General features: G+C 38.6%; 1 protein-coding gene across 1 annotated transcript; it reads left to right on the forward strand.

The window, feature by feature from the left end:
• Positions 1-267: 267 nt before the first annotated feature.
• TMED7 (transmembrane p24 trafficking protein 7) lies at positions 268-24,248 on the forward strand. The gene is made up of 3 exons (XM_060009000.1): positions 268-869; positions 5,936-6,181; positions 15,784-24,248. The coding sequence occupies exons 1-3, from the start codon at positions 675-677 to the stop codon at positions 16,018-16,020; spliced, it is 678 nt and encodes a 225-aa protein (XP_059864983.1). The 5' UTR covers positions 268-674; the 3' UTR covers positions 16,021-24,248.
• The last annotated feature ends 397 nt before the right edge of the window (positions 24,249-24,645 follow it).

Below are 24,645 nucleotides of genomic sequence, written 5' to 3' on the forward strand. Positions count from 1 at the left end.
ACAGAATTCGCGCTCCTAGCAAAGCTGCTTCCCCCCAAACTTATTATTTACAAGAAAATTCTCTGCAAATTACAAAGCGCTCTACCACCGGTGATTAGCCCTCTAGAGCAATATCGGCTCTTCATCACTCCCTCTGAGCCTCCCTAGCGTTTAGCTCTAGCAGAAACACTCACGGGACGGCAGCTCCTACCACAGGCCACACCCCTTCTCCTCGCCCCGCCCCGCCACGTTCACCATGCTGGCCACGCCTCTCGGCCCAGGCGCTGTCGGAGGCCTAGCTGACGCCTTGCTAGCTTCCACGTACACACTCCAACGTCTCTCCCCGCGGCCGGGGGAGAGCACATCCGGGTCGCTGGAGCAGGTGCCTCAAGCCCCGCCTCTTTCCCCAGTCTCTTGTTCCAGCTTCCGGCTATCTCAAGTCTTTTCCGCTTGTTTTCTGCCGTCTTTATCTGCGCTCCCTAGCTCGTTCTGGCGTCTAGGCCCTGATCCCTCAGCACCCCTACCCTGTAACCAGCGACTCGCTGCGCATCTCGAATCTCTCGGGGCTCGGAGCAACTCTGCGGTGCGTCTTCGCGGTGCCGTTTGGGGTGAGGCCTGCCGCGCGCCGTGAGTCCGTGGAGACGTGAGCTCGCATCTCCCCGCAGCTCGGTTGAGGCCGCCGCCGCCGCTTCGGGATGCCCCGGCTGTGGTCCGCGCAGCGCTGGGCTGCCGTCGCGGGCCGTTGGGGCTGTAGGCTGCTCGCGCTGCTGCTGTTGCTGGTGCCGGGGCCCTGCGGCGCCTCTGAGATCACGTTCGAGCTGCCCGACAATGCCAAGCAGTGTTTCTACGAGGACATCACGCAGGGCACCAAGTGCACTCTCGAGTTCCAGGTACTACGGGCTCAGGCGGTCGCGGGCCCCAGCTCGCGGTTCCAGGGTCGAGACTGTTTTCTCATTCTTTGGCTGATTCAGGAATCACATCTAGGTAGCTGATGCAGGCCATTTGGCTTTCCTGTCCGAAACCTTGCGCATTAGACATTTAAGACCAGATGTTAAGGTATATAAATTCCAGAAATGCTTCCTGTGGCTGTGATTTTTCCGTCTTTTCTCTAATGTCCGTCATTTTGAACTTTCTTCTTTAAGAGTTTCCTTTTAAAAGAAAAATGTATTCCTGTTCCATAGTGCCCAACGTCAGTCCGCCGCTGTCTAATCCGCACCTCCACTTTAATCAGATTTCAAGTGCTGCCGGTATCTAACTCCGTTGCTTTTCAGTTTTTCCATTGATATTAGGATTATTGGTTAATGTGGTTCCTGTCGTTGCAAGAGCTCTATTCCAGACCAGAAGACCATCTGCCAAAGGATTTGTAGAAGGAATTGCTGTGATAAATGAGAGGCCCCTTTTCATTTGAGGGATTATATAAAAAGTGCCTATTTAACAAAACGTAGTTTCTTAAATTGGTTAGAACAGTCTTTACTGTTTCTATTTTTGTTGGTAGACTTAACGTGTTTGAACAGCTGTTGAGTACTAGGTGCTGGTGATAGAGAAGTGAACAAAATATATAGGGTCGCTGCCATCATTCTTGATTCCCTACCCATCCTACAGTTCTTTTCTTAATTAGTACCTGTTCATTCATCAGAATTGTGCCTTAAGAGCAGAGAATAGGTGATATACGGTCTGGTCATTGGAATCTGGGAAGGCTTCCTTTAGGAAGTGATTTGATGCTGAACTGTAAAAGATGAGTTGTAAATGCTTTGGGGAGGGGGAAGAGGGAATGGCCTTTGCAAGGTCACTGTGGTAACAGTGACTGGGAATTTGAAGAACACAGAGAGGTCCACTATAGCGAGGAATAAGGAGCCAGAAGAAGGGAGGTCAGCAGGGGCCAGACCATGTAGTGCCCAGCTGGCCAGGTAAAGGATTTTTGTTTTTCCTAAGAGTATGAGAAGCTATCATAGGGTTGTAAGCAGTGTAGTGACAAGTTCTGAGTATTCTTGGTAGCTGTACGATGTTAACTTGTGCAGGTAGAGAAGGTATTATGGAGTGTTGCCAAGTAGATGTAGAAGACTGATTAGGAGGCTATTGTAGTGGTCCAGGCTGAGACTAGGGTGGTAGCACTGGGGAAGGAGAAAAGTGAAAGGATGGGAGGTACTTTTTAGGTAAAAGCAACAGGACTTGGTGATGATTTGGCTACAGTGAGGGAGGGAGGGAGGGAGGCCAAGGATGACTTTTAGGCTTGCTTAACTTCATGGGTTAGGACCAGGAGACAGAAAAGATGATAGCAAGAATTGTAATATAAAGTGTCAGTGAAAATTTTATTTGTTTGAATTTAACAAACATTTCTTGACTTCTACGTGCAGATGCTGTGCTTGTTGGTGAGAGTACTACTATACTACTCTTGCGGGCTAAAAAATTAGCGTTTATTATGTGGCAGACAGTATAGCAAGCATTTCAGGTGTATTACTTAATTCTCAGGACAACTCGATATGAGATGGGTTTATTAGAGAGTTTTTATTATTTTTTTACTGATGAAGAAACTGAGGCTTCGGTAAGTTGAGACCCAGGGTTACAAAGTGTAACAGCAGAATCAGTATGCAGTTCCAGGTTAAGTTCTTTTTTTTTTTAACATCTTTATAGGAGTATAATTGCTTTACAATGGTGTGTTAGTTTATGCTTTATAACAAAGTGAATCAGCTATACGTATACATGTATCCCCATATCTCTTCCCTCTTGCGTCTTCCTCCCTCCCACCCAGGTTAAGCTCTTAACCACTTCCTTTTACTACCTCCCAAAGACAAATAAGGCTGAACTTGACCTCAGGGACCTTACATAGACACATAGTCATGTAATGTTAAATGCAATAATGAAAGTACCCACTAGATATAGTGCTGGCTGACGACGGAGGATCATCAGGGGAAATTTAGCTGAGGGTCTGATGTATGAGCTGAGTCTAGAGGGATAAATAGAAGTTACTCTACAGGGTGGCAGAGGGGGGAGGGACTTCCTCACCAGATATGTTATGCTTGTGAGACTTAATTCCAGCAAGCCTGAAAATTAACCTGAGTCGGCACTGAAAATACTGAATCACAGGTTTGCTTTGTAACTGTGGGTCTGAGGGCTTTAGGGGGGAGGTTTGTGCCAGTTTGTCAGCATTGTTCATCGATGACAGTGAGATTGATGATTTGTACCTGGTCTCAGTGAGACCCCCGGAGAATCTGCTACTGAGAATAGTTATACGGCAAAAATATGCTTATGTGGAAAAGCAAAATATAAAAAAACCCAGTCAAGACTCTACTTTGGGCTCACTGATTCCAAGGTGTTCTTGCACACTTGGGTGGTTCCTGATCTGAGAGGGTATATTTCTGGCCACATCCCTCACAGAGGGAGAACAAAGGAGCCCATACCTGATCTCTTCTGTCCTCTTGCTGTGAGACAGCTTTTGACTGTGATGTTTTATATTGTATTCTCTCCCTTTCACAAACTGTAGATTTATAAGCGTACTCATTTGGGGTCCTGTGATTCTTCTTCTACACAAACCCTGTGTAATTTGTCACTATTAGTGCAGATATAGAGCAGAGACTTGTTCAGAGAATTTCTGGTATTTTTGGAACATAGAGTGAGAAAGGGTGTAGAAGGTGCTGAGACTTCCTTGAGGAAGTACAGGGGTGTGGTATGCTGTTGTTAACAGGTTTGGATTTTTCTGTAGGCCACAGGAATTATCAAAAGGTTTTGAGACATGTGGGGAGGGAGGTGTTACTGTCATCTGGTGGTTAGAGACTGGAGATGCTACTAAGTACGCTACAGTGCGCAGGGCAACACAGCCCCCTGAAAGAAAGACTTACCCAGCCCCAGATAATCTAATAACTGAGGTTAAGAAACCCTGGATTAGAGGGAGGAGAGATTGGATTATGGGAAGACCTTTTAGGAAGTTGAGCCAATAGTCCCATCTGGATTGTGGATTGGGAATGGAAGAGATGGGGTGAATTTGAGAGAGGCAATAATATCGAGAGGTTTCTGTGACTAACTGGACAGGTAGACACATAATTTGAGATGATCCCCTGTTTCTTTCTTATGTGACCAGATAGGTTTTAAGGGTGATTTTTATCTGAAGTAAGATTATTTGTTTTAAAGTTTGATAGAAGAAAAGTGGCATGATGATCAGTTCTGGTTCTATATTTTTGTTTGCATGTATGTTTTGATTATTCAAAGTACTATGGTTAAGTATGAATAATTGGGTATATAAAATGAAGTCATTATTTTAACTAGAAGAAAGGTTGTCGACTTGTGGTGGGGAGGGGTAAATGCCCAATTGATAAGACACTGTTTTTATGTCAAACGTTATATCTGTATGTTAATATTTGCGTATTCTACGGTTTCCTCAGTGCCTAGTTATATTTCATTTAATTATCAAAATGATCTTTTAACATAGTTCAGTTATTTATCTTATCTCTTTAGTGACAAAAGGTCATATAAATAATCAATCTTCTCTGAAGTCCAAAGTTTGATCTCTGTGTTCCACAAATGTAGAATGTCAATATTATGCTAACCCAGAGGGTTCAAGCTTGAAAATATATCTCATGGTGGTTGGAAACCCCCAAACCCAATGTCTCTTCCTCATTACCTCAGGTGGATACAGGCACCCTATGTTTCTTCTCCTGTCTCCTCTCCCTCTTTTTCCCAGTCAGTGTTTTCTCATATAAGGAGTTTTTTCTCCTCTTTAATCCTTTTCCTTCTTCCTCTCTTATGCTTGCCAAGTAACCTCAGGAAAAATGTCTCCCTCTTCTCTTCATTTGTATAACTCAGATGGCTCAAATTGTAACTGATTAAGCATAAGCCTTTGAAAATAGCTCCAAAATCCTCTTCAGAAGCTTTTCACCTACCCCTGGCTTTCCTTTCATATGCTTTGCCTTAAACACAGACTGTGCAGAGGAACAAAACATTTATTTGCTTTCATGTTCTGTTTTGGTTTTGCTTTAATCACAGGGGTTAAAACAATGTAGTTTAATCATTTATGTTTCTCTTGGAAACAAGTTTATAAATAATTATATACTCTTGGAACAGGCCACAAGTCTATTCTGCTCAAAATGTAATTCAAAACAAAGTATGTATCAAATTCCATATAACTGACCTATAAAAGAACTTAAGAAACACAGTCTGTTTGTAATTTGGCAGTAAAATGAGCTTAAGTTCTCTAAAAGAAGTATGCATGGGGTGTTAGGCTAAGGACTGACCTACTTAAGTGCTTCACTGTACTATCTGAGAGTGCTAGGATGATGCTAATAGGAAACTAGATGAAAAAATTGGAGGAAGGAAAATATTACGTGGTAGTAAGCTTAAGGGTCAAGAGTATGAATTTGGCATTCAGCCTCTTACTAGGTGAAAAATCTTGGGTAGCTTACTTATTTTAACTCAGTTTGTCAAATTGAGGGAAAAATACTGTCTTGTAGGGTTGTTGGGAGAATTAAGTGATGTAAGAGGCCTCTAGTAACTAGAACAGTTGTCTGGATTGTTGGTTAGTTCCCTCTCTCCTGTCATGAGGAAATTTGTTCAGTTTCTGTAAAGCTTTAGTTGAACTGAGATCTGCCTCCCAAGTTCCATCCACTGGTAGAAATCAAGAAATGGGGCTTCCCTGGTGGCGCAGTGGTTGAGAGTCCGCCTGCCGATGCAGGGGACACGGGTTCATGCCCGGGTCTGGGAAGATCCCACATTGCCGCGGAGAGGCTAGGCCTGTGAGCCGTGGCCATTGAGCCTGTGCGTCCGGAGCCTGTGCTCCGCAACAGGAGAGCCCACAACAGTGAGAGGCCCGCGTACCGCAAAGAAAAAAAAAAAAGAAGAAATGTAAAATTGCCTGTGATGGTAAAAAAAACCTTATAGCCATTTCAACAGGAAACCTGGTTGATTTCTCAAACTTGTTAGTTGCAGTGATCTCTTCATTTTTTGTTTGTTTTTTTCTCTTTTGTAGGTGATTACTGGTGGTCACTATGATGTAGATTGTCGATTAGAAGATCCTGATGGTAATGTGTTATACAAAGAGATGAAGAAACAGTATGATAGTTTTACCTTCACAGCCTCCAAAAATGGGACATACAAATTTTGCTTCAGCAATGAATTTTCTACTTTCACACATAAAACCGTGTATTTTGATTTTCAAGTTGGAGAAGACCCACCTTTGTTTCCTAGTGAGAACCGAGTCAGTGCTCTTACCCAGGTAATGAAAAGTCAGTAACACAACATTGATATGTTTAAAGGGAAAAAAAGCATAATTTAATATCCATTAACTCATTGATGGAATACAGAATTTTGTGACTTTAACTCAACCTTTAAGAAGTATCTTAACTCTTACAGTAGATTAGGCATTTCACAGAGAACTTCAGACTTTTTTAGTGAAGAAGAGTGTTAAAGGATTTTATGAAAAGAAAATAGACATTAAAATAGGGGGATCACTTAGGTAGAAACATCAATGGCAAAGAAAGCTTAAAAGTCTAAACAGTACTCTAGCATTATGAAGCATTTTCTATAATTCATGGAAGAATGTTGCTACCATAACTTAGCAGGTTGGTATAACTGGAAGCCAAAATGATGCTTTAATTAATGTGTGTATATATATATATATATATATACTTTTATACCAGTATTTAGTGTTACTCAAACTGCTGTTACAGTAACTTTTGCTGTAACTGAAGGTAAACTAGTAAAGATTAATAGTAAGTCATCTAACAAAAATAGTTAAGGTAACTAAATTGGATTTTATTTTGAAGAATAGCTTAATGAGGGAAAGATAGCAAAAGAAATTTAGAGTCAGTGAACAAATACTGCTCAGGTGATGAGAAGAGCTGTTTTATTTCTAGTTCAGATACATTTTGAGCTTAGAGTATGTCTAAAAGGTAGTTTGGTATTCGAAGGAATTATTTATCACCTTTTTGTTAAAACCTTAAATTGGATTTCATTGTTTCCAGGTTCCAGGTAGTCTCTTGGTCAAAATCATGTAGTGATAGAGGCAGTTTTTAAGAATGTGTAAGAGCCTTAATTCATAAACCTATTGTAAGCATTAATAAGATGTGTTCAAATGTTCTTATTTTTAGAAATGTTCTCTTTATTTTAGCATTATGTGTGAACAGCACTTTGTAAAAAGATTTTTCTTTGGGGCCATTGTTTATAACTTAACCTTCATAAGTTTTAATTTGTAAAATAAGATAGTTTGCTTTAAAAACCTAAGCAGGGACTTCCCTGGTGGTCCAGTGGGTAAGACTCCACGCTCCCAATGCAGAGGGCCCGGGTTCAATCCCTGGTCAGGGAACTAGATCCCATATGCATGCCACAACTAAGAGTTTGCATGCCGCAACTGAGGAGCCCTCATGCCGCAACTTAGAAGTCCGCATGCCGCAACTAAAAAAGATCCCACATGTCACAACGAGCATCACACGTGCCACAACTGAGACCTGGTGTAGGCAAGATAGATAGGTAGATAAAAACCTACATAGATAAACGCTTTTAGGACCGCTTAACCTCCTTTATTTGTATCACATTTTATTCTATTCTTTTTTTTAATTGTTGTGTTAATTTCTGCTGTACAACGGAGTGAATCAGCTGTATGTGTGTGTGTATATATATATATATTCCTCCTCTTGGACCTCCCTCCCATACCCCTCATCCCGTCTAGGCCATCACAGAACACCAAGCTGAGCTCCCTGCGCTATACCACAGGTTCCCACTAGCTATCTGTTTTACACGTGGTAGTGTATTTATGTCGAACCTAATCTCCCAGTTCATCCCTCCTAACCCCCCCAGCCGTGTCCACATGTCCGTTCTCTACGTCTGCATCTCTATTCCTGCCCTAGAAATAGGTTCATCTGTACGATTTTTCTAGATTCCACATATATGCGTGGAATATATTGATTAATATACGATATTTATTTTTCTCTTTCTGACTGACTTCATTCTGTATGACAGACTCCAGGGCCATCCACATCTACAGATGGTCCAATTTCGTTCCTTTTTATGGCCGAGTAATATTCCATTATATATATGTACCACATCTTCTTTATCCATTCATCTTGTCAGTGGACATTTAGGTTGTTTCCGTGACCTGGCTGTTGTAAATAGTGCTGCAGTGAACATTGGAGTACATGTGTGTCTTTTTGAGTTATGGTTTTCCCAGGGTATATGCCCAGTAGTGGGATTGCTGGGTCATATGGTAGTTCTATTTTTAGCTTTATAAGGAACCTCCATACTGTTCTGCATAGTGGCTATATCAGTTTACATTCCCACCAGCAGTGTAAGAGGGTTCCCTTTTCTCCACACCCTCTCCAACATTTATTGTCTGTAGATATTTTGATGATGCCCATTCTGACCAGTGTGAGGTGATACCTCATTGTAGTTTTGATTTGCATTTCTCTAATGATTAGTGATGTTGAGCATCCTTTCATGTGTTTGTTGGCACTCTGTATATCTTCTTTGGAGAAATGTCTGTTTAGTTCTTCTGCCCATTTTTGGATTGGGTTGTTTGTTTTTTGATATTGAGCTGTATGAGCTGCTTGTATATTTTGGAGATTAATCCTTTGTCAGTTGCTTCATTGGCAAATATTTTTTCCCATTCTGAGGGTTGTCTTTTGGTCTTGTTTATGGTTTCCTTTGCTGTGCAAAAGCTTAAGTTTCATTAGGTCCCATTTGTTTATTTTTGGTTTTATTTCCATTTCTCTAGATGGTGGGTCAAAAAGGATGTTGCTGTGATTTATGTCATAGAGTGTTCTGTCTATGTTTTCCTCTAAGAGTTTTATAGTGTCTGGCCTTACATTTAGCTCTTTAATCCATTTTGAGTTTATTTTTGTGTTTGGTGTTAGGAAGTGTTCTAATTTCATTCTTTTACATGTAGCTGTCTGGTTTTCCCAGCACCACTTATTGAACAGGTGTCTTTTCTCCATTGTATATCCTTGCCTCCTTTATCAAAGATAAGGTAACCATGGGTTTATCTCTGGGATTTCTATCCTGTTCCGTTGCTCTATATTTCTGTTTTTGTGCCAGTACCATACTGTCTTGATTACTGTAGCTTTATAGTATAGTTTGAAGTCAGGGAGCCTGATTCCTCCAGTTCCATTTTCCTTTCTCAAGATTGCTTTGGCTGTCCGGGGTCTTTTGTGTTTCCATGCAAATTGTGAAATTTTTTGTTCTAGTTCTATGAAAAATGCCATTGGTAGTTTGATAGGGATTGCATTGAATCTGTAGATTGCTTTAGGTAATATAGTCATTTTCACAGTATTGATTCTTCCAATCCAAGAACATGGTATATCTCTCCACCTGTTTGTATCGCCTTTAATTTCTTTCATCAGTGTCTTATAGTTTTCTGCATACAGGTCTTTTGTCTCCTTAGGTAGGTTTATTCCTAGGTATTTTATTCTTTTTGTTGCAATGGTAAATGGGAGTGTTTCCTTAATTTCTCTTTCAGATTTTTCGTCATTAGTGTATAAGAATGCAAGAGATTTCTTTGCATTAATTTTGTATGTTGCTACTTTACCAAATTCATTGATTAGCTTTAGTAGTTTTCTGGTATCATCTTTAGGATTCTCTATGTATAGTATCATGTCATCTGCAAACAGTGACAGTTTCACTTCTTTTCTGATTTCGATTCCTTTTATTTCTTTTTCTTCTCTGATTGCTGTGGCTAAAACTTCCAAAACTATACTGAATAATGGTGGTGAGATTGGGCAACCTTGTCTTGTTCCTGATCTTAGAGGAAATGGTTTCAGTTTTTAACATTGAGAACGATGTTGACTGTGGGTTTATCATATATGGCCTTTATTACATTGAGGTAGGTTCCCTCGCTTTCTGGAGAGTTTGTATCATAAATGGGTGTTGAATTTTGTCGAAAACTTTTTGTGCATCTATTGAGGTTATCATATGGTTTTTATTCTTCAGTTTGTTAATATGGTGTATCACATTGATTGATTTGTGTATACTGAAAAATCCTTGTGTTTCTGGGATAAACCCCACTTGATCATGGTGTATGATCCTTTTAATGTGCTGTTGGATTCTGTTTGCTAGTATTTTGTTGAGGATTTTGCATCTATGTTCGTCAGTGATATTGGTCTATAGTTTTCTTTCTTTGTGACATCTTTGTCTGGTTTTGGTATCAGGGTGATGGTGGCCTCGTAGAATGAGTTTGGGAGTGTTCCTCCCTCTGCTGTATTTTGGAAGAGTTTGAGAAGGATAGGTGTTAGCTTTTCTCTAAATGTTTGATAGAATTCGCCTGTGAAGCCATCTGGTCCTGGGCTTTTGTTTGCTGGAAGATTTTTATTCACAGTTTCAATTTCAGTGCTTATGATTGGTCTGTTCATATTTTCTGTTTCTTCCTGGTTCAATCTTGGGAGGTTGTATTTTTCTAAGAATTTGTCCATTTCTTTCAGGTTGTCCATTTTATTGGCATAGAGTTGCTTGTAGTAGTCTCTCATGATCCTTTGTGTTTCTGCGGAGTCAGTTGTTACTTCTCCTTTTTTCATTTCTCATTCTGTTGATTTGAGCCTTCTCCCTTTTTTTCTTGATGAGTCTGGTTAATGGTTTATCAATTTTGTTTATCTTCTCAAAGAACCAGCTTTTAGTTTTATTGATCTTTGCTATCGTTTCCCTCATTTCTTTTTCATTTATTTCTGATCTGATTTTTATGATTTCTTTCTTTTTTCTAAGTTTGGGGTTTTTTTGTTCTTCTTTCTCTAATTGCTTTAGGTGCAAGGTTAGGTTGTTTATTTGAGATGTTTCCTGTTTCTTAAGGTAGGATTGTATTGCTATAAACCTCCCTCTTAGAACTGTTTTTGCTGCATCCCATAGGTTTTGGATCGTCGTGTCTCCATTGTCATTTGTTTCTAGGTATTTTTTTATTTCCTCTTTAATTTCTTCAGTGATCACTTCGTTATTAAGTAGTGTATTGTTTAGCCTCCATGTGTTTGTATTTTTTACAGATTTTTTCCTGTAATTGATATCTAGTTTCATAGCGTTGTGGTTGGAAAAGATACTTGATACGATTTCAATTTTCTTAAATTTACCAAGGCCTGATTTGTGACCCAAGATATGATCTATCCTGGAGAATTTTCCATGAGCACTTAGAAGAAAGTATATTCTGTCGTTTTTGGATGAAATGTCCTATAAATGTCAATTATGTCCGTCTGGTCTAATGTTTCATTTAAAGCTGTGTTTCCTTGTTTATTTTCATTTTGGATGATCTGTCCATTGGTGAAAGTGGGGTGTAAAGTCCCCTACTATTATTGTAGTAGTGCCAGTAATTTGTAGTTACTGTCGATTTGTAGTTACTGACAATTTCCCCTTTTATGGCTGTTAGCATTTGCCTTATGTATTGAGGTGCTCCTATGTTGGGTGCATAAATGTTTACAGTTGTTATATCTTCTTGGATTGATCCCTTGATTTTTACGTAGTCTCCTTCTTTGTCTCTTGTAATAGTCTTTATTTTAAAGTCTATTTTGTCTGATATGAGAATTGCTAGTTCAACTTTCTTTTGATTTCCATTTGCATGGAATATCTTTTTCCATCCCCTCAGTTTCAGTCTGTATGTGTCCCTAGGTCTGAAGTGGGTCTCTTGTAGACAGCATATATACGGGTTTTGTTTTTGTGTCCATTCAGCCAGTCTGTGTCTTTTGGTTGGGGCATTTAATCCATTTACATATAAGGTAATTATCGAGATGTATGTTCCTATTGTCATTTTCTTGATTGTTTTGGGTTTGTTTTTGTAGGTTTTTTCCTTCTCTTTTGTTTCCTGCCTAGAGAACTTCCTTTAGCATTTGTTGTAAAGCTGGTTTGGTGGTGCTGAATTCTCTTAACTTCTGCTTGTCTGTAAAGGTTTTAATTTCTCTTGTCAAATCTGAATGAGATTCTTGCTGGGTAGAGTAATCCTGGTTGTAGGTTTTTCCCTTTCATCACTTTAAATATGTCCTGCCACTCCCTTCTGGCTTGCAGAGTTTGTGCTGAAAGATCAGCCGTTAATCTTATGGGGATTCCCTTGTATGTTATTTGTTGCTTTTCCCTTGCTGCTTTTAATAATTTTTCTTTGTATTTAATTTTCGTTAGTTGGATTAATACATGTTTTGGCGTGTTTCTCCTTGGATTTATCCTGTATGGGACTCTCTGTGCTTCCTGGACTTGTTTGACTATTTCCTTTCCAATGTTAGGGAAGTTTTCAACTGTAATCCCTTCAAATATTTTCTCAGACTCTTTCTTCTTCTCTTCTTCTTCTGGGACCCCTATAATTCGAACGTTGGTGTGTTTAATGTTATCCCAGAGGCCTCTGAGACTGTCCTCAATTATTTTCATTCTTTTTTCTTTATTCTGCTCTGTGGCAGTTACTTCCACTGTTTTATCTTCCAGGTCACTTATCCGTCCTTCTGCCTCAGTTATTTTGCTATTGATTCCTTCTAGAATATTTTTAATTTCATTTAATGTGTTCTTCATCATTGTTTGCTTGCTCTTTATTTCTTCTAGGTCCTCATTAAACGTTTCTTGTGTTTTCTCCATTCTGTTGCCAAGATTTTGGATCATCTTTACTATCATTACTCTGAATTCTTTTTCAGGTAGACTGCCTATTTCCTCCTCATTTGTTTGGTCTGGTGGGTTTTTACCTTGCTCCTTCATGTGCTATGTATTTCTCTGTCTTCTCATTTTGTTTAACTTACTGTGTTTGGTGTCTCCTTTTCACAGGCTGCAAGTCCGTAGTTCCCATTATTTTTGGTGTCTGCCCACAGCGTGTGAGATTGGTTCAGTGGCTTGTGTAGACTTCCTGGTGGAGGGGAGTGGTGCGTGTGCTCTGGTGGGTGGGGCTGGATCTTTTGGTGGCAGGGCTGTGTCCAGTGGTATGTTTTGGTATGTGTCTGTGTCTGTGAACTTAGTATGACTTTAGGCAGCTTCTCTGCTAATGGGTGGCATTGTGTTCCTGTCTTGATAGTTGTTTGGCATGGGGTGTCCAACATTGGAGCCTGCTGGCCGTTGGGTGGAGCTGGGTCCTAGAGTTGAGACGGACATCTCTGGGAGAGCTCTCGCCGATTGGCATTACGTGTGGCTAGGAGGTCTCTGGTGGTCCAGTGTCCTGGACTCGGCTCTCCCAACTCGGAGGCTCAGGCCCGACAGCCGGCCAGAGCACCAAGACCCTGGCAGCCACACAGCTCAGAAGAAAAGGAAGAGAGAAAAACCTAGCAGGTAGAACCTCAAACCAAATGGTAAAAGCAAACCTAAATAGACAAATTCACACAAAGAAGCATACACATACACCCTCACAAAAAGAGAAAAAAAGGAATAAAATTAAATTTAAAAAATTAATAAAAATAAATAAAAGGAAGAAAGCAGCCAAACCAATAAACAGATCCAGCAGTGATAACAAGCACTAAAACTAAGATAAAGATAAAACCAAAACAAATCAGACACAGAAAGCAAACCCCAAGTCTACAGTTGCTCCCAAAGTCCACCGCCTCAATTTTGAGAACATTCATTGTCTATTCAGGTATTCCACAGATGCAGCATACATCGAGTTGATTGTGGCATTTAATCCGCTGCTCCTGAGGCTGCACAGAGAAATTTCCCTTTCTCTTCTTTGTTCGCACAGCTCCTGGGGCTCAGCTTTAGTTTTGGCCCCGCCTCTGTGTGTAGGTTGCCCTCTGGTGTCTGTTCCCACCCTGACAGGACAGGGTTAAAGTAGCAGCTGATTAGGGCTGTCTTGCTCACTCAGGCTGGGGAGAGGAGGGTATGGTAGTCATAATTGGTTTGCAGGGCAAGCCTGCAGCGGCAGAGGCCAGTGTAACATTGCAGCTGCCTGAGGCAGGCTGTGTGTTCTCCCAGGGAAGTTGTCCCTGGATCACGGGACCCTGGCAGTGGCAGGCTGGACAGCCTCCCAAGAGGGGAGGTGTGGATAGTGACCTGTGCTTGCACACAGGCTTCTTGGTGGCTGCAGCAGCACCCTTAGCGTCTCATGCCTATCTCTGGGGTCCAAGCTGATAGCCATGGTTCACACCCATCTCTGAAGCTCGTTTAGGCAGCACTCTGAATCCCCTCTCCTCGCGTACCTCAAAACAATGGTCTCTTGCCTCTCTGGCAGGTCCAGACCTTTTCCCGGACTCCCTCCCGGCTAGCTGTGGTGCACTATCCCCCTTCAGGCTGTGTTCATGCAGCCAACCCCAGTCCTCTCCCTGGGATCCGACCTCCAAAGCCTGAACCTTAGCTCCCAGCCACCACCCGCCCCGGTGGGTGAGCAGACAAGCCTCTCGGGCTGGTGAGTGCTGGTCGGCACCGATCTTCTGTGCGGGAATCTCTGCGCTTTGCCCTTTGCACCCCTGTTGCTGCGCTCTCCTCCGTGGCTCCGAAGCTTCCCCCCGCACTGTCCCCACCAGTGAAGGGGCTTCCTAGTGTGTGGAAACTTTTCCTCTTTCACAGCTCCCTCCCAGAGGTGCAGGTCCCATCCCTACTCTTTTGTCTCTGTTTTTTCTTTTGCCCTACCCAGGTACGTGGGGAGTTTCTTGTCTTTTGGGAAGTCTGAGGTCTTCTGCAGGCATTCAGTAGGTGTTCTGTAGGAGTTGTTCCACATGTAGATGAATTTTTGATGTATTTGTGGGGAGGAAGGTGATCTCCGTGTCTTACTCCTCTGCCATCTTGTAGGGCTCCTCATTCCAAGATCTTTTGTTCCTTACCTCACCAGGATACTGGGCGCCGATGTCAACATACTTAACATCTAATTCCACTGTTAAAGCAGCAAAGAAAACACTGTTTCTTCTGGGGAGTCTGTAGCACAGGACAGAAGAGCTGCTGCAGGCCCAGCGCGGGTGGCAGTGAGGGACGCCAGTCTTCATCTCTCATACTTTTTAAACGAACTTTTAATGAAATATTTTTGTAACTATTCCTTTCATACTTACTTTGGTAGAACTTTATTAAGTGTTTAAATTATTTTCTAATGTCTATTATTAAAATTACAACAAACAAAAATTGAAATAAAAAACTAATACATGGTTTGTGATGTAAAATAAGTATAATAAAGCATATATTTCATCACCAGGATTAAGTTTTCTGCAGTAGAAAAACATTAAACTGGTATACAACAAAAAAAATTACTCTTAACCTATCTCAAAGCAGATAGTGTAATTTAGAAAAAGCTATGGTGTCATCAGATGAAGGCCTACAAACTCATTACACAGTGAAAATGAAACTTATGTCCTGTTGAGAACGTATATATTAGTTTTGTTGACTGGCATGAGGAAGACTTATTTAGCAAAGTGGTAAACGTGAAAAAAAAATTCCTACTCTGACCTATCACTTTTCAGTTTCGGCTGCTTTTAAGATAGTTGAAATAACTTTGACTAACAATCTACTTTTATGCCATATTTCGTTTGTTTTTGTATATATTTGGACTTTGATTCATATCATTATAATTGGTCAAATTTACTGACCTGCCGTTCCCTTCCTCCTAATTCTTCCTCTTTAAGAAACCTGGCCTTGAAACTCGGTAGCTACCAACCTTAACCGCTTAGTATTTCTCCTACTGTTAGCTTCATGTTCCATCTGCCACCTTAACAGATGCCACAGTTGGGACGTTCCAGTTTGGGGCAATAGCTGCTTCATGGGATCTCTAGCCTTACCAGTCATCCTAGTGAGAATGCGTAGAAGCGTTGCTTTGCCAGGACCATTGACACGAATGAGTGAATGAATGAGTGCCAGTTTAGTAGAATGTTAGTCAGATGAGGAATTGCGATCAAATTAAAAGAAAAGATGAATATGCTAGATGGATTGTACAGAAAGTATTAAAACATACTAACTGAAAATCTTTCTCTTTAGATGGAATCTGCCTGTGTTTCAATTCACGAAGCTCTGAAATCTGTCATTGACTATCAGACTCATTTCCGTTTGAGAGAGGCCCAAGGCCGAAGCCGAGCTGAGGATCTAAATACAAGAGTGGCCTATTGGTCAGTAGGAGAAGCCCTCATTCTTCTGGTGGTTAGCATAGGGCAGGTATTTCTTCTGAAAAGCTTTTTCTCAGATAAAAGAACCACGACAACTCGTGTTGGATCGTAACTACGTTTTGAGAATTGATCCACCATTGCCGCTGTAATATTGCTGTCCTCTAATTAATTTTAGGTACCGAAGAACTTAATATTGGCAACATTTTTAGAATCTTACTCATACACTTGTTGTGGAGGGATGTACGATGCATTCCCCAAGCTGTGGAAAGGACACCTTTTTTTATTTGTAAAGGTAGAAAAACTTTGGGACTTATTTTGGGCTATTCATAAATATTCAGCACAATGATCTACTCTTTTCTTGGTTGTTTCTATCTGCTCTTCGCACACTAAAGTATTTTGATTTGGTATTTTGGTATTTTGGTTCCTTTTAGCCATTTAAAAATACTTTTCTTGTAAGTAGTGGAGATTTTTAAAACCTTCAGTTTAATGTCTACATGTGTTGTGGAGGAAGAAAATTACCTTTCAGTTGTTTATAGGAAATAAAGTTTTGTTTTTAAGAAAACCAGTTGTGATTAGCTATAGCCCAAGCCCTATTCTGCACTGTTTAATTTTATGAGGAAAAAAATCTACCATAGAAATGTTAGTTAATATTGATATAATTTTAAATTGATACATCATGGTTTAATTTATTTCTCAGTAGCTTGGAAAATATCGTTTTTATTGTTTGGGTTTATTCTATGATCTATAACCAGATATGTTATTTTTTTTCATAAAGACATTTTTACCACACAGAAAATAGTATGTTTCAATAACATAATAGAGTTTACACAGGCCTTAAAAGTCAGACTGTTGTAACAGGTAGAATAATTACAGAATAATTTAAGACACTACAATGGGGGGCAAATGAAATGAGAAGACTTTTAGTGAGTTATCTGCACATATTACATTTTCAGTGCTTTTATAAAGAAAAAAGGTGATCTGTTTCATTGTAAACATTTGAATTGGCTAGTTCTTGCTCTTATGTGGCTTTAATGTCTGAGTCACTCCCAGCTTAAATTGAGAGTTGTAATATAGTATTATAAAAGTGCCATACATTTTATCCTAATGGGTGTGATGCACTGAGAAGTTACTTTGGTTTTTTTCTTTCTTTCTTTCTTTTTTGGTTTTTTTTGTCTTGCACATGTAATTTGTACAATCTCTGGTTAACAGCCCTAAGATGATGTTAAAAATTTAGAATGCCGTGTATGTGTTTCTTATTTGATAATCTTCATTGATTGTACTGCATTTAACGAGTATTAGTGCATTTTCTGTAGACTATAGGGTTTAGACTATGTTTGTGTTTTATAACTTGCATACATTGAGCTGATTGAAATAAGATTCCAAGTATTCTAGAATGGAATACAAGATGATGCAGAACTGGGTTTAAAGCTTTTATGCTGTTAAAAAAAAAATTGCAACTGCTTTTTGCCATGCTTCTATCCCCCACCTAAAAGTGATGAGTGCTGAACGTGACTGTCATATTGTTAGGACTTTGATATGTGGTACCACAGAATACTGATTGGATAGCAATTCTAGTCACTTACCACTACTGACTAGAAGTTAACTCTTAATTCTAAGCTGTCTTAAGATGCATATACACTGCTGCATGTAAGAGCAAAATGAATTCAGGTTGTCCTGCTTGCTAATTTCAAGTGCTACAGTGTAGCAAGGGATGAACATATTTTCAGACTTTTAATTCTAAAATTTTTGAAGACCAAATAGCTACTCCTTCAACAGTATATACCAGTGGATTAAGAACTGAAGTTTAAGATTCTGCAGATTTATCTATTGGGGTTCTTGTATTGGAGTTGTCCTGTAGCTTTTTAAGTGTCCCTCTAGATTTGCAAATTTTAAACACTAATGTTAAAGTGATAAACATGGGAGTATGTTAAATGTCCTTTTCTGGTTGCCTGTCTGCTCTTTTGTATTCAGATAGTTACACCATAATTCAGCAGAGCTGGGTATCATAAGTGTGCCGAGTTTGGCATAGATAATGCAGTTATTTAATCTGTGCCTATCAAAACTTCATGATATTTAAAGATTATTACCACAGATAACTTGCGGTGAAACTATTGAGATATATTAAAATTTTTTTAAATCACCACTGTTACCTGTTGTAGAAAATAGTAGTGACTTAGTCTAGTCTGTTTGTAACTGGTTAAAGTTTGATGGCTTGCCTATACTCAACTAGGTATGTATATTAAAATTAGAAAATACATATCTACCTAGACATGAATATTAAGTAAGAACTTTTTTCTTCCTTCCCCTATATAATTTGTAGCTCATCTTTTTTCTTTAATCCTTTCATAACTTGTTGCAACAGTTTGAATTCCCCAAATATTTACGTTTGGACATATGGCTCAGAATACATATTTAAACATCATTAGCTGTATATATTTTTAAAGTAGAATAAATAATGGAAAGGGACTTGATATATAAGTTTATACTAAAATTCCAACTGTGTGAAGATACATTTTAAGATATTACTTTGCTAATAATCTAAATATTCATTTTTTATTAAAGAAACAAATGGTTTGGGGTTCACAGCTTTCATCCTGGCTTGATGATAATCAACTTTGAAAACACAGTGGACTGAAAAGCAATTTTATTCTTTGAAAGATTTCATTTAAATCTCTGTACTATCCATTTTTGCTTCAGTTTGTAAATGTGTAACATTTATGGTTAAATAGGACAAAGCAGACCCTATGACTATTGTTTTCAAGAATTAAACAAATTGATATATCAATTATTCAAAGGGGGTTTTCATTTACTTTTGAAAAGAAAAATTTCTCTAAATTAAAAATGTTGGTTCTGCAGGATTGCACCAATCAATTCTTGTAGAATAAAAAAATATTTCAACAAACTGACTTCACTTATTTCTGTCAAGATTTAAATCTTTTTGAAGCTCCTTATCAGCTTGCAGCTTGGAGTATAGTTTTGTAGCAAGAGAGTGATAATTTACTTGATATTTCATTGGAACATCTCAGGGACTGACCAAGAAAGAAAGTTAAAGAAGAGAAATACAACCTGTAAACACCTCACTTTTAACCTTACTTTTCCTTTTTTTACTGAAAGTTTTGGTGAAAAGAAGTTAAGCCTTCAATTCCCTAAAAAGCTCTTAGTTTTTAGGTAAATTAACCTTTGGTTGTATAATGCCAAGTTTTCTGAACTTTGTTCCCCATTATAATGTTATGGGGGATGTTCTGATTCCTAGGCACAAGTACAAAAGTAGCAGAGAAATAATAATATATTGGGCTGGCCAAAAAGTTCGTTCAGTTTTAAGTAAAAAGACATTTTTCATTTTCACCAGGAACTAAATTGAGCAACGTATTCATTCACCAAATGAAATTTTTGGCCAACCCAATGGGTTAACACTTATTGAATGCTTTCCTTGTGCCAGCTGCTGTGATAAGTCTTTTGCTTGTACTGACACGTTTCATCTTTGCAATAATCCTATGAAGTAAGGATATTATTCCCATTTTACAGATGAGGAAAGGGAGGCCTAGAGAGGTTAAGAAACCTGCCTATATCACAGTTAGTAATTAACAAAATCTGGAATATGAGCCATGGCAGTCTGGCTCCAGACCCCCCTTTCTCAACCACTATGCAGTAATTATCTACAAGCACCACTTAAGGATAGATCTCCAAAGGTTTAGCAGTCTTGATTTCAGTATACCTCAGTAGCAGTTCAGGGGCTTCCCTGGTGGCGCAGTGGTTAAGAATCGGCCTCCCACATGCCGCAGAGCAACTAAGCCCGTGAGCCACAACTACTAAGCTCAGGCGCCTAGGGCCTGTGCTCGGCAACAAGACACCGCAATGAGAAGCCCATGCACTGCAATGAAGACCTAACAGAGCCAAAAATTAATAAATAAAAGTTTTTAATTAAAAAAATAGCGGTTCAGTGCTTTGGCTTTGGAGTCATAGTCAAGTTCACATCATGGTCGGTGACCTCAACACAAATGATTTTGTTAACTCGGCATTTCTGTTTCTTCATTTATTACTAAGGTAATATCTACTATAATGAGAATATAATGAGATGTTCATAAAACACTTAGGGTCAGTGCCTATCATATACAAGCCCTTAATAAATAATAGCTATATTTTTGTCATTGGTCCAATTTAATCACTTGATCTTTCTTTAGTTCTTAAAGTTCTTACTGTAACTTCAACTCATATGGGCTCTTGAATAGTATGTAACAAATAGGAAAGTCTATCATGTACATAATAGACTGCTAGAAGTTTCAAAAATGAGTAAGATAATCTGACCTCCAGGAACATAATTGTCGGGGGAGACAGGATAGCTATGTAAGAAACTAATGTTAAGCAAGTCATGAAGCAGAATGGACTTGAAGGTTCTAAGACCTTTATAGGATGCTAGAGGAGGGAGAAAATATATAGATCAAAAGACTTGTTCCCTAAGGAATTTCACTTTGTCCTCTCCAGGTATGGGGAGTGGTGCATAGTTGTCTAGCTAGGCCAGCAATTGAGTGAATTAATCCCTAATTCAGGGGTGTGGACTCCTCGGTACAGATCAAAAAACATGTTCTTTAACTTTGTTACTAGTAAAGGTGATCTTTGATCTGAATAACTTCATCTCAGTTGTTTCCAAATTCTGGAGGAAAATATAGGGATGTTATCCCTAAACCACCAAATGTGCTATTTTTCAGTCTGCGTTTCTCCATTTTATCCATAAGATAGCATCATTAGGATGATTATATTCCTTGCTGAAATCAACATATATTAGGCCTGGCATAATCTGTTTTTAGTGCTGGTAATTACTAGTGACTGCTACTACCTTACAAAGAGAAGACAACGCAAGAATTTGAGAAATAGTGGTTCGAGGAGTAAAATCTGCCAATAATCCACCATCTGCTTTGATGTATTTCAGTTTTTCCATAGATAAATGTATATATTTTTAAAGAATTGGTATTGTTTATAACAAATTTGTAAACTTTTAAAAATTGTGAAATTTGTGATAATACAGAAGAGGGTATTAAACATGTACAATTTAAAGAGATATAAAATTATAAAGCACATACTCATAATAACCAATGCTCAGGTTAAGAAATGCAATATTGTCAGCACCATAAAAGGCTCTATGTATCCTTTCCTGATCACATCTCTCAATTTCTTCCCTAGAGATAACCAATGTTCTGCTTGTAATGAAAATAATTTTTCTTTTTCTTTTTACCAGTTATGTATACTAGTTCTCAAACTACTTTAAAAAAAATTTCCGGGCTTCCCTGGTGGCGCAGTGGTTGAGAGTCTGCCTGCCGATGCAGGGGGCACGGGTTCGTGCCCCGGTCCGGGAAGATCCCACATGCCGCGGAGTGGCTGGGCCCGTGAGCCATGGCCGCTGAGCCTGCGCGTCCGGAGCCTGTGCTCCGCAACGGGAGAGGCCACAACAGTGAGAGGCCCGCGTACAGCAAAAAAAAAAAATTTCCAAGTAATCACAAACTCATAATTTTGTAAATACAAAATCTTGTGCTTGAATGTTTTGGTAATAGCAAATTGCTATCAGCCTTTCCAAATGCTTACTTTCTATGCATGCTTACTCTCACTTTATGTGCTTCTCTCTTCATCAGCCACTGACAGTTCAGTATGGTTGTTGGACCATACTTTGAATAGTATTGATGTTTATGTTCCTGAAAAACGTCTAAGAAAATCAGGCAAAAGTAAACCTGAATAAATAAAGTTTAATGGAATATTCTATTTAATGAATTAGTTATTACACATATTCTTTTGTGACTTTGTTTTGCTGTCATCCATGTTGATGCATATGGCTATAGTTTTCATTACTGCATAGTAGTCCATCATATAAATATACCAAAGTTATGTGTCTTTTCTACTATGGTGGCATTTGGATTGTTCCAGGTTTTTTGCTGTTATAAACAAAGCCACTATGAACATTTTTGTATATTATGTCGTTGCACATATGTATCATCCCTTGAGAGTACATCTAGGAGTGGAATCGTTTGCTGATAGACTACATATATCTTCATCTTTACTAGGTGACACCTGACTTTTCTAAAGCAATTGTATCAATCAGTGCTTTCACCAGTAACAATGGAAAGTTCCAAATTCGTGTTGTCAGACTTTAAAACTTCAGAAAATCTCATGAGTTTGTAATGTCGTAAAAGCAACACTTAAGAATTTGAGAAATAATGGTTCACAGAATAAAATCCACCCGTAATTCCATTATGCATTTTGATGTGTTTCAGTTATTTTTGTAGATATATGTGTATATTTTTAAAGAAAATGCTATTATACCTCATTGCTGCTTACTTTGCTTTTCTATGAGGTTAATTTTTTTTTCCTCACAGGTTTATCTACCACTTGGATTTCCTCTTTTGTGAAGTCCTTGTTCACATTTTTTGCCCATTTAAAAAATAATTGGATGCTTTGGTTAAAAGGATTCCTTTATATATTCAGGAGATTAATCCTTTGGTTATAACTATTTCAAATATCTTCTCACAGTTTGTGTTTATCTTTCTGCTCCTAGTGAAATATCAGTCTTTTCCCATATTGTTGGTGTTTTGTGTATTGTTAAAGAAATACTTTTCTATCCTGAGGTCATGAATATCTTCTCCTGTACTATGTTCTAAATATGTATGATTTTGTCTTCTACTTGAATTGAGTTTTGTATATGGGATAAGGTAGGTGTCCAGGTTCCCCCCCCCACCCCCCCTTAAAAACTCATCTTTCTCTGTTGATTTGCCATGCCAAGTCTTTCACCTATTAAATGCCCATATTTACCTGTGTCTGTTTCTGGGCTCTCTGTTTTATTCCATTGATCAGTTTCTTCATACACCAGTAACATATTATCTTAATTACTAAAGCTTTTAAAATTCTTAATATTGGTAAAACAAGTGTTTATACCTTGTTCTTCAAGATTTTGGCTGTCATCTGTCCTTTGTATTTTTATACAAAGTTTAGAGTTAGCACAAGTTTCAACAAAGCAAAATAAATCTGTTAGGATTTTGATTGGAATTGTGTTTAGTGTGTGAACAATTTCCTCTTTATAATAGTGCATTTTCCATTGAATGAACCCATCTTTCCATTGCTGTGGTCTTCCTTAAATCTTTTGATAAAGTTTTGTAATTTTCTTCATAGAAGTATTCTGTATATTTTTGTTAAATTACTCTTTTTAAAAATTTATTTATTTATTTATTTTTGGCTGTGTTGGGTCTTCATTGCTGTGCACGGGCTTTCTCTAGTTGTGGCGAGTGGGGGCTGCTCTTCGTTGTGGTGCATGGGCCTCTCATTGCAATGGCTTCTGTTGCAGAGCACAGGTTCTAGGTGCGCGGGCTACAGTAGTTGTGGCTCGTGAGCTCAATAGTTGTGGCTTGGAGGCTCTAGAGCGCAGGGTCAGTAGTTGTGGCACACGGGCTTAGTTTCTCCATGGCATGTGAGATCTTCCCGGACCAGGGCTTGAACCTGTGTCCCCTGCACTGGCAGGCAGATTCTTAACCACTGCGCCACCAGGGAAGTCCCATGTTAAATTAATATTGTTTTCTTTATATTTTTGATGCTATTATAATCTTTAAATTTTTTATTTGTTGCTAGTACGTGGAAATACAACTTCTAAATTGATTCTTCTATTCAGCAATTTTGCTAAATTCTCTTGTCAATTACAGTAATTTGTATATTCTTTTGAATTTTCTGTGTATATAGTTGTACCATCTGCAAGTCGGGACAGACTCTTCTTTCTATTCCTCATACCTTTTCTTTCTTTTTCTTGTCTAATTACATTGGTGGGGACCTCCAGTACAGTGCTGAATAGAAGTGGTCATAATAGGCATTCTTGTTTTGTTCCTGTTCTCTAGGAATGCTTTCAAGGTATCCTGTAGACAGTTTACAGTAATTTTACTAAATTTAGAAATTTCCCTTCTATTCTCAGTTTACTAAGAGTTTTTTTTTATGATCATAAATGATGTTGAATTTTATAAAACAATTTTTTTCTGTATTTGTTGAGAAAAATGATTGTTTTGCCGCCTTTATTCTCTTTATTCTTTTTATGTGGTCAAAGAATTGCTTTCCTATTATTAAACCAACATTTTTCTGAGGTAAAACCAGTCTAGTCATGATGTGATTTGTTTGTTTTTAATAACTGGATTTGGTTTGTTTTAATATTTTTGCTTAATATCAAGATTATATATCCTGATACAGTGAGCTGGAGAGTGGCTTTCTTTTCTTAGTTTCTGGAACAGCGTCTATAAAATTTACATTACTCTTCCTTAAATGTTTTGTTACAAATCTGAGGTGAAGTGTGCTTGGTTGGAGTCTGCTTTGGTCTTTGTGGGATACTGATTCAATTTTTTTATTAATAAGAATACTTCTTATATAATATTGGTAAATGGAATATTCCCAAGAATCTGTCCATTTCATCTGCATTTTCAAATTTATTAGCACAGGGTTATCCCTGCCCACTTTTTATCATATGCCAAATCTGTACTGATGTTCTTTTCATTCCTATTACTGCTGTTTGTAGTATACAAATTTATACCACTGTGTATTATGTAAAATATTTGTATCTTCTTTCTTTTTTATTTGACCAGTCTTACCAGAGGCTTATCACTTTTATTGTTTTCTTCAAAGAGCCAATATTTTTTTCCTTCCAGTTTTACTGACATATAATTGACATACAACACTGTATAAGTTTAAGGTGTACAGCAGAATGATTTGACTTACATTCATC

This window comes from Delphinus delphis, chromosome 3 (genome assembly GCF_949987515.2).
Source record: "Delphinus delphis chromosome 3, mDelDel1.2, whole genome shotgun sequence".
NCBI lineage: Eukaryota > Metazoa > Chordata > Mammalia > Artiodactyla > Delphinidae > Delphinus > Delphinus delphis.

Bases quoted from the DNA above. Each gene is read 5' to 3' on its own strand.
- TMED7 (XM_060009000.1), top strand. From the start codon at position 675: ATGCCCCGGCTGTGGTCCGCGCAGCGCTGGGCTGCCGTCGCGGGCCGT. The intron at 870-5,935 runs GTACTACGGGCT...TCTCTTTTGTAG, and splicing joins AGTGCACTCTCGAGTTCCAG to GTGATTACTGGTGGTCACTA. The intron at 6,182-15,783 runs GTAATGAAAAGT...CTTTCTCTTTAG, and splicing joins GAGTCAGTGCTCTTACCCAG to ATGGAATCTGCCTGTGTTTC.